The sequence below is a fragment of the Ornithorhynchus anatinus genome, chromosome 6 (genome assembly GCF_004115215.2).
Source record: "Ornithorhynchus anatinus isolate Pmale09 chromosome 6, mOrnAna1.pri.v4, whole genome shotgun sequence".
Lineage (NCBI taxonomy): Eukaryota > Metazoa > Chordata > Mammalia > Monotremata > Ornithorhynchidae > Ornithorhynchus > Ornithorhynchus anatinus.
Genome location: NC_041733.1, coordinates 19,394,397 through 19,403,495, shown reverse-complemented (window position 1 = coordinate 19,403,495; position 9,099 = coordinate 19,394,397). Strand labels below are relative to the sequence as shown.

Genomic DNA, 9,099 nt, shown 5'->3' with positions numbered 1-9,099 from the left:
CCGCGCGCATGCGCCCCGCCTGCCCGGCGCGCGCTCCGCGGGGCCCCGGCAGAAGCCAAGACGGGGATGGTCCCACAGTGCCACCTAGAGGCTCCTTCCGCACACTGCCCCTCGGGGCCCCCGAGTGACCTAGCGCCCCGACCCTTGTGAATAATAATAATAATGATGGTGGTATTTGTTAAGCGCTTACTATGTGCAAAGCACTGTTCTAAGCACTGGGGGGGGGATACAAGGTGATCAGGTTGTCCCATGTGGGGCTCACAGTCTTCATCCCTATTTTCCAGATGAAGGAACTGAGGATCAGAGAAGTGAAGTGACTGGCCCAAAGTCACACCGCTGGCCAGCGGTGGAGCAGGGATTCAAACCCATTACCTCTGTCTCCCAAGCCCGGGTTCTTTCCACTGAGCCACGTTGCTTATTGTATTTTTTAAGCGCTTACTTTAATAATAATAACAATAATGTTGGTATTTGTCAAGTGCTTACTATGTGCCAAGCACTGTTCTAAGCTCTGGGGGAGATACAAGCTAATCAGATTGCCCCACTTAGGGCTCACAGTCTTCATCCCCATTTTGCAGATGAGTGAACTGAGGCACAGAGAAGTGAAGTGACTTGCCCAAGGTCATACAGCTGACAAGCGGCAGAGCGGGGATTAGAACCCATGACCTCTGACTCCCAAGCCAGGGCTCTTTCCACTAAGCCACACTGCTTCTCATCAAACATCTCCTCTGCTCCCTCTGCTCCCTCTCTACTCCCCTTCCGCCCTCTGCTCCCTCCCCCTTCCTTCACCTCCCCTCAGCTAAGCCCCCTTTCCCTCTGCTCCTCCCCCGCTCCTTTCCCCTCCCCTCAGCACTGTGCTCATTTGTATATATTTTTATTACCCTATTTATTTTGTTAATGAGGGATACATCCCCTTGATTTTATTTATCATGATTATGTTGTCCGGTTTTTGTCCATTTGTCTCCCCCGATTAGATTGTGAGCCTGTCATTGGGCAGGGATGGTCTCTATCTGTTGTCGAATTGTACATTCCAAGTGTTTTGTCCAGTGCTCTGCACATAGTAAGCTCTCAATAAATACTATTGAATGGATGGATGGATGGATGGATGGATGGATGGATGGATGGATGAATGAATGAATGAATGAATGAATACTATGGGCCAGGCGCTGTTCTAGGCGCTGAGGTGGATACAAGGAAATCGAGTTGGATGCAGTCCCTGTCCCATGTGGGCCTCACAGTCTCAATCCCCATTTTATAGATGAGGTAATTGAGGCCCAGAGAAGTGAAGTGACTTTCCCAAGTCACACAGCAGACAAGTGGCTGAGCCGGGAATAGAACCCATGAACTTCAGTGGAGGAGGAGCTCCCAGTCCTGACCATTGCCCCCAGTTTAGCCAGACCACCACTTGAAAAGCCAGTTGGACCATCAGGGGTGAGGGCACTTTAACTGAGCTTCTGTTGCAAGGAAGATTTTGGAACCTAGCAGGAGTCCTGCTCCAGCACCACAGAGGGAGTAGGGATCGAAGCAGCATGGCTCAGTGGAAAGAGCATGGGCTTGGGAGTCAGAAGTCATAGGTTTGAATTCCGACTCTGCCACTTGTCAGCTGTGTGACTGTGGACAAGTCACTTCACTTCTCTGGGCCTCAGTTCCCTCATCTGGAAAATGGGAATTAAGACTGTGGGCCTCACGTGGGACAACCTGATTACCCTGTATCTTCCCCAGTGCTTAGAACAGTGCTCTGCACATAGTAAGTGCTTAACAAATACCGACATTAGTATCTGGGAGAAGAAAGCGGGTAAGAGGACTCCTTAAAAATCCAAGCTTTAAGGTTAGCTCCTCTCCACTGTAGTGTACACTCCTTGAGAATAGGGGTTGTGTTTTTAAAGTCTCTTGTACTCTCTCCAGTCCAAAGTACAGTGCTCTTCTCACAAAAGGCACTGAGAAGATACTACAGACTGACTGACTGAAGGCTGCAGTGAATTCTGGAGCAAGAGAAGCTAGTAATTAGATGTCTGATTGTTCTGTACCCCAAATGTATTACTCAGCGTGATACCACTTTATAAGGAAAGCAGCCCCAGATCCAGGTAACTGGAGGGCAGCAGAGAAAATGGAAAATGACCCCCAACTCTATGCAAAGTCAACTTGAGCGCTCACTGAACAGAAACTTCTAAAAATGGCTGAGGGCAAGGCAGGGTCTACTAGCCATGTGGTCTCAGGGAGTTAGTCTGTTCAATGACCATGAACTGCACACCCCCCGCGGCTGGCCATCTTGCAGTATGTCTCTAGACTGTAAGCTCATTGTGGGCAAGGAATATGTCTGCTATATTTTTATATTTTGTACTGTCCCAAGCGCTTAATACAGTGCTCTGCACACAGTATGGGCTCAATAAGTATGATTGACTGATTGTGATGTGGACACAGAGGGACGAGGCAAGAGAGTAGTCATTCATTCAATCGTATTTATTGAGCGCTTACCATGTGCAAAGCACAATAGTAAGCTCTTAAGCGCTGTACTAAGCACTTAGCACTGTATGGATGAGTCTAGGCAAAACATCACCATTACTGCAGAAATAAATCAAGCTCATGCTCTGGCAGCCTGTTGACTCGGCTGCATTATACTCTCCCGAGCGCTTAATACACTGCTCTTACACTACAATGCTTAATACATTGGAGAAGCAATGTGGCTCAGTGGAAAGAGCATGGGCTTTGGAGTCAGAGGTCATGGGTTCGAATCTCGGCTCTGCCACTTGTCAGCTGTGTGACTGTGGGCAAGTCACTTAACTTCTCTGTGCCTCAGTTACCTCATCTGTAAAATGGGAATTAAGACTGTGAGCCCCACGTGGGACAACCTGATTCCCCTGTGTCTACCCCAGCGCTTAGAACAGTGCTCTGCACATAGTAAGCGCTTAACAAATACCAACATTATTACTGCTCTGCACACTGTAAGCCCTCAATAAATACTATGGGTTGATTAAAGGGAGAGGCAGTCTGACCATTTGACCAGAGCCATGGAGGTAGGGAACACGTGTCGCTTTCCTTCCCCAGGAAGTTTGAAGTTCCTGAAGTTCCTAAATTCGGCTTCTATGAAAGCATGGGAAGAGCTCTTACCTTCCCGCTCTTCCCCCTTCCCCCATCTCAGCGCCCCCCCCCCCCCCCCAGTCAATCCTATGATCTTCCAAAGCGGAGATTAGAGTCCCTGGGTGGTGATTAGGAGCCTGTACTGTAAAGCAGATTGGCTTCCTGGACAAGCCCACCTTTCCCAGCCTGTTGGGAGTGGCGGCGGAGTCTTGCTCGGTGCGGATAAGACCGTCTTAGCCTTAAATACGATTAAAATACAAAAGAAAAGGAAAAACCTGCCCCAGGGACGGTGCCAAGGCCTCTCTCACGGCTCCCAACCCAAGGGTATAAAAGGAGCCCATGCCATCTGTCCTTCAAATATAATCACCCACATGAACTCCCGCAAAACATGGCACCGCTGCCCCTGAGTTAGACGTTCGGTGACCGGCTTCTCTTGGGATGCTGAGAAAATTCAGGGGCTTTTCTATTCAACTATTCTTTTCTGGTTTGGGCGTGAGGTGGGGTTTGACATTGGCTTCAGAAATCTAGACTGCCTCCCATCTTCTCTCCCTGGGCCCATCTCTCTCCCTCTTGTCACCCAACATTGATGATGCATAAAACTCACAGGAATCTGCAGAATGAGCTTCCTGAAGACTTCTTCATCCCCCTTCCCTTGGACACGGACAACATCACCTCTCTGAGTCCTTTCCTTGTGCCCCAAACCCACCTGGGAGGGTCGGGGATCTTCATGAGCCTGGCGGCCTTCATGTTCCTCCTCATAACCCTGGGCTTCCCTATCAATCTGCTCACCGTCATCTGCACCATCAAGTACAAGAAGCTGCGCTCCCACCTCAACTACATCCTGGTGAACCTGGCCGTCTCCAACATGTTGGTGGTCTGCGTGGGCTCCGCCACCGCCTTCTACAGCTTCGCCCACATGTACTTCGTCCTGGGCCCGACTGCCTGCAAAATCGAGGGCTTTGCGGCCACGCTGGGGGGTGAGTAACTCCATCCCGGAGCTGAGGCCATCGGGGAGGAGCACTTTCTCACCTGGGGTGGAGAGACGGGTGGGGCTCCCCATCAATGTAGAAGGGGAAGCGGCCAGCTTGCAGGTGGTGGGGAGGCAGCCCCCTTCCATCCCAGCTCTACCCCTGGGGGAAACAGGCCGAAGTAGGGTGGGAGACTTCAGGGGAGGTGAGAATTGAAGATGAAGATGCCAGCAAGGATGCTTCAAGGCCAAAGAGAAGAAGATACAGTGAAGCTTCCCAATCAGAAACCTGCTCTGCACAGAACTTTTCTTCCTGGTTTCTGTTCACTCTCCCCTCTGCCCATTTCACCCCCACATCGTCTTCCTTCATCGGTCCTCTCCTTGCTTTACTTCCTTTCTCTTCCATTTCTTCCTTGCCCTCTATTTCCCTAATGGCCACTGGGAAAATGTAAGCTCATTATGGGCAGGGAACGCATCCGCTCATCTTGTTATGTTGTACTCTCCCAATTGCTGTTTCAGGACTCTGCACGTATAAAGCGCTTAATAAATACCACTGATTGATGACTCTGTTCCTCTCCTTCCCTCTTAACTTCTCTCTCTCTCTTCATCCCTCCATCTCCCCTTTCTACTATCCCTTGCTTGGCTTCCCTCTAGGCTCCCAATTGCCCCCTCCCTCCTCAGTCTCTGCCTCTCCCTATCCCATCCCAAGTAGGTTTTGGAGCAGTAGGCGGGCCTACTTGGGCAGAATCCCAGATGTCCTCATCTCCCATCCCCGCTTTCACCCTCTGCAGGGATGGTGAGCCTTTGGTCCTTGGCGGTGATCGCGTTTGAGAGGTTCTTGGTCATTTGCAAACCCCTGGGAAATCTGTCCTTCCGGGGCACTCACGCTATCTTCGGCTGTGCCGCCACTTGGGTGTTCGGGCTAGCCGCGTCCCTGCCGCCCCTGTTTGGCTGGAGCAGGTAGGTGCCAACCTTGGCGGACATCCCTTCCCTCTCCCGGGATAGAGGGTCGCTCTCCAGCTGACATGTATGTCAGAGGGCGGACTTATGTCATCCAAAATCGGGTGGGCGGGTAAGGGGAGGGTGGCTCCAAAACAGGTAGGGAAACACTATTGGCTGGGGAAGACCAGCCAACTGGTTGGCATCCATACAACAACCCAGGTGTTGAGGAGGGTAGTGAGGCTTCAGGAGAAAGGAGGAAAAGAATCCCAGGTCTCCGCAGAACCGCTAAAAGACACATAGTCATTCTCCTGCTTCTGGGCACTAGCTGCGGCTCAGGGTGTGGCCGGGGTTAGAGGAACTATCCTGAGTCACCTGATCTAGCCTGTAAGAACTCTCCCAATCGGGAAGTTTCTCTTCAGTCTGAATTAAATTAAATTAAATCCCACATCCTCTTGTTCTCCCCATAATAGCAACAGAGAACAATTCTCCATCCCTTCTCACTCGCTGAGTGGCAAATAAATAGCCCCAGTTCATTGTACTAATGGGGATCCCCCTCCTCAGGCTGTAGTTGTGGTGGGAAGATTGAGGCGAGGTGCCCAGAACAGTGGGTGTTGTCCACACATTCAGGTGGAGCATTCAGGACCGAGGACCCCGTTCCGGTTGGCATGAAAAGCAGTGGGGCCTAGTGAAAAGAGCACCGGCCTGGAAGTCAGAGGATCTGAGTTCTAATCCTGACTTTGCCACTTGTCCTCTGTGTGACCTTGAACAAGTCACTTCACTTCTCTATGCCTCAGTCCCCTCACCTGTAAAATTGGGATTAAAACCATAAATCCTAAGTAGTATGGGGACTCTGTCCAGCCTGCTTAACTTGTATTTACCCCAGCACTTGGTTCAGTGTCTGGTACATAGTTAGCATTTAACAAACACCTTGAAAAAAAGATGGATTAGGGGCCGCTCTAGGAGGAGGAGGAGGAGGATGGGCAGTCTGGGAGCTGAGGGGTCCCAGTGGCTGTCAAAACATCTCTGACGGTGGTCTAGAGCAGGAGGGGGAAGGAGAGCGAAGTGGGCAAACTCTCGTCTCAGCAGGCTGCTCCACCTATGGTTACCCACTCTACCCAGGTACATTCCCGAAGGTCTCCAGTGTTCCTGCGGTCCTGACTGGTACACGACCAACAACAAGTGGAACAATGAATCCTACGTGATCTTCCTCTTCTCATTCTGCTTTGGGGTCCCCTTATCCATCATCATCTTCTCCTACGGACGCCTCCTCCTCACCCTCCGGGCTGTAAGTGTGTGCTTCCCCTTCCCTCCGTCCAGACTCAGGATCCCCGGGGGGGGGGGGGAGGGGGTGACCCTGGAGAGCTGCAGCTCCAGATCTCGGGGTCCTCGTGCCAATCAATCAATCCATCAATCAATGGTATTTATTGAGCGCTTACTGAGTGCAGAGCACTGTAGACCACTCGTCACGGGGAAAATGAGTCAGGGGAGGGAAGACCGCATTTCCTGGCACCACCCGACTTTATGTGACAGAGTCTCTCTTCTGGCTGAGTAAGAAAGAGAAGGGCTGGGAAGCAGGTGGGAGGGTGAGAGAGAGAGAGAAGCCACCAGGACGCTGGTAGCTGCTCCACATCAATCTTCATGCCCCTTGCCAGCCCCCTCCCTCCTGGCAGAGAAAGCCAGCACCACATGGAGTTCAGGCATTCCATTCATGAGAAGCAACATGGCCTAGTGGAAAAAGCACAGCCCTGGGAGGCAGAAGAGCTGGATTCTAATCCTGAGTCTTACAATAATAATAATAATAGTGGTATTTGTTAAGTCCTTACTATGTACTAAGTGCCGGGATGTACAAGCAAATCGGGTTGGACATAGTCCCTGTTCCATGTGGGGTTCACAGTCTGAATCCCCATTTTACAGATGAGGTAACTGAGGCACAGAGAATTAAAGTGAGTTGCCCAAGGCCACACAGCAGACAAGTGGCAGAGCTGATATCAGAACTCAGATCCTTCTGACTCCCAGGCCTGTGTCCTATCCACTAAGCCACGCTTTGGCATCGCCCTAACTTGCTCCCGCTGCTCTTCCTCCCTCCCAGCCCCACAGCACATATGTACATATCAATAATTTTATTTATTTGTATAGATGTCTGTAACCTCCTCAACCCCCAAGACTGTAAGCTCATTGTGCACAGGGAATCTCACTGTTTATTGTTGCATTGTACTTTCCCAAGCGCTTAGTACAGTGCTCTGCACACAGTAAGCTCTCAATAAATACGTCAATGAATGAATGAACAAATATGTACCTGAATGAGATCAGCAGAGCAAGAAGTCCAAGAGTGTGACGATGTGTGTGAGCTGGGCCCCTGTGTGTTTGGGCGCGTGTTGGAATGACTCCTACTCAGGTGGGCCTTAACTGCCTGCAGATGGATCAGTGAGTGAATTTGGCTCCAACCTGTGACTGCCACGCTGACCCTCTGCCCAGAGACACTTTACGTAAGTCCTCCGGCTGGAGACACACGCCAACAGATTCCAGTCCTGAGGGCAAGCGGTCAGAGGCAGAGAAGGGAAGATAAGCTCCTTAATTCCAGGAGGAGAACAGTTGGATGGGGAGGGGCAGATTTTATCCCTAATACTGTAACCTGGTCAGAGACCCAGCCTTCTGCTCTTCCCAGCATCCCCCGCTCCAAACATGTCATCTCTCCACAGCATTCAGGGCCCTGCTCCCTCTGTGGCTCCCCAGGAGAACATTTAGTTTGCCCTTAACAGTGAGGCCCAGCCCAACCATACCTGACCAGAAAGGAGACCACACCAACTGCCATGCAGCCCTCCTACCACTGTCTTCCAGGTGGCTAAGCAGCAGGAGCAATCGGCCACTACCCAGAAGGCAGAGAGGGAGGTGACCAAGATGGTGATCGTCATGGTATTGGGATTTCTGGTATGCTGGCTGCCGTATGCCTCCTTCTCCCTTTGGGTGGTCACCAACCAGGGCCAGGTCTTTGACCTGCGCATGGCTTCCATCCCCTCCGTCTTCTCCAAGGCCTCCACCATCTACAATCCCATCATCTACGTCTTCATGAACAAGCAGGTTGGAACCCGGAGGCGGAGCGAGGAGCCCTGGGGGTGGGTCGAGCCCAGGGTGGGTTGGTGGGTGGGGAGGGCAAGATGACGGGGGAGTTTATCGGGTCTTTCCCTGGACCTTGGCATCGCAGGTGGAGGTGGAAACGATGCTCTGACCTGCTATACTGCATCTGGGATTGAGGCGAGGGTAATTGAGAAATAATTCAGGTTGGGTTGGTTTGCAGAGACCGGGGGTTTCTGGGAAGGGTCTCTGGAGGCATTCACAAGGGGTCTCTTAGTCACCAAACTCTCAGGCCCAGAAGTGAAACTCTTGGGGAAGGCACCTGTGGCTCCCACCCCGACTCAGCCCAGCACCTCTGGTTGGCATGGGACCAAGTCCTTCCGCTGAGAGCTTCCATCAGGATGCACACAGACTCTGAAGGCTGTGCTTCGACTACAGGGAGAAGGGGCCCAAAGGTCCACTGGACACAAATTCCCTGAGAGCCCTCTGGCCTCGGTGCTGCAGGGTGCTTCGACGAGGCGCTCTCAGTGGTCTCAGGTCTGGGCCCCCGCTCAGGGTTATTCAGCTCTATCACCACCCTCTCTGTGACCTGTCAGCTGTCCACCACCCTGGGCCAGGGGCGATCTGGATCTTAAGAGCCCCTCCTCTGTCCTCTCTTACAGTTTCGCTCCTGCATGCTCAAGCTCGTCTTCTGTGGGAAGAGCCCCTTTGGGGATGAGGACGAAATCTCAGGCAGCTCTCAGGCCACGCAGGTCTCCTCTGTCTCCTCCAGCCAGGTCTCCCCGGCATAGCAACAGGCGGTGCCACCTGCAGCTCTTCGGTTCCAGATGTCACCTTGGGTTGATTTTCAGAGGGGGCCCTCACCCGTTAACACCCTGGCACCACACAGCTTTCCCGGGCTCTTCATCATAAAGAGCGCACTTCTTCTCCTCTGCCCCCCCAACCCCCGCCCACTCCATGCTCCCCGTCCTCGCCAGCAAACAGTCTGGTAGGTTCTGCTCAGACAACAGGTTCGGGAAGGCCGGGTCAGCTCCTGAGTCCAG

The 9,099-nt window shown here is 52.2% G+C and overlaps 1 protein-coding gene across 1 annotated transcript; it reads left to right on the top strand.

Annotated features, from left to right (window-relative positions):
* Window positions 1-3,664: 3,664 nt before the first annotated feature.
* Window positions 3,665-8,847, top strand: OPN1SW2 (opsin 1, short wavelength sensitive 2). The gene is given in 5 exon segments (NM_001127626.1): window positions 3,665-4,052; window positions 4,834-5,002; window positions 6,104-6,269; window positions 7,823-8,062; window positions 8,719-8,847. Coding segments are annotated over 5 exon segments (1,092 nt in total).
* The last annotated feature ends 252 nt before the right edge of the window (window positions 8,848-9,099 follow it).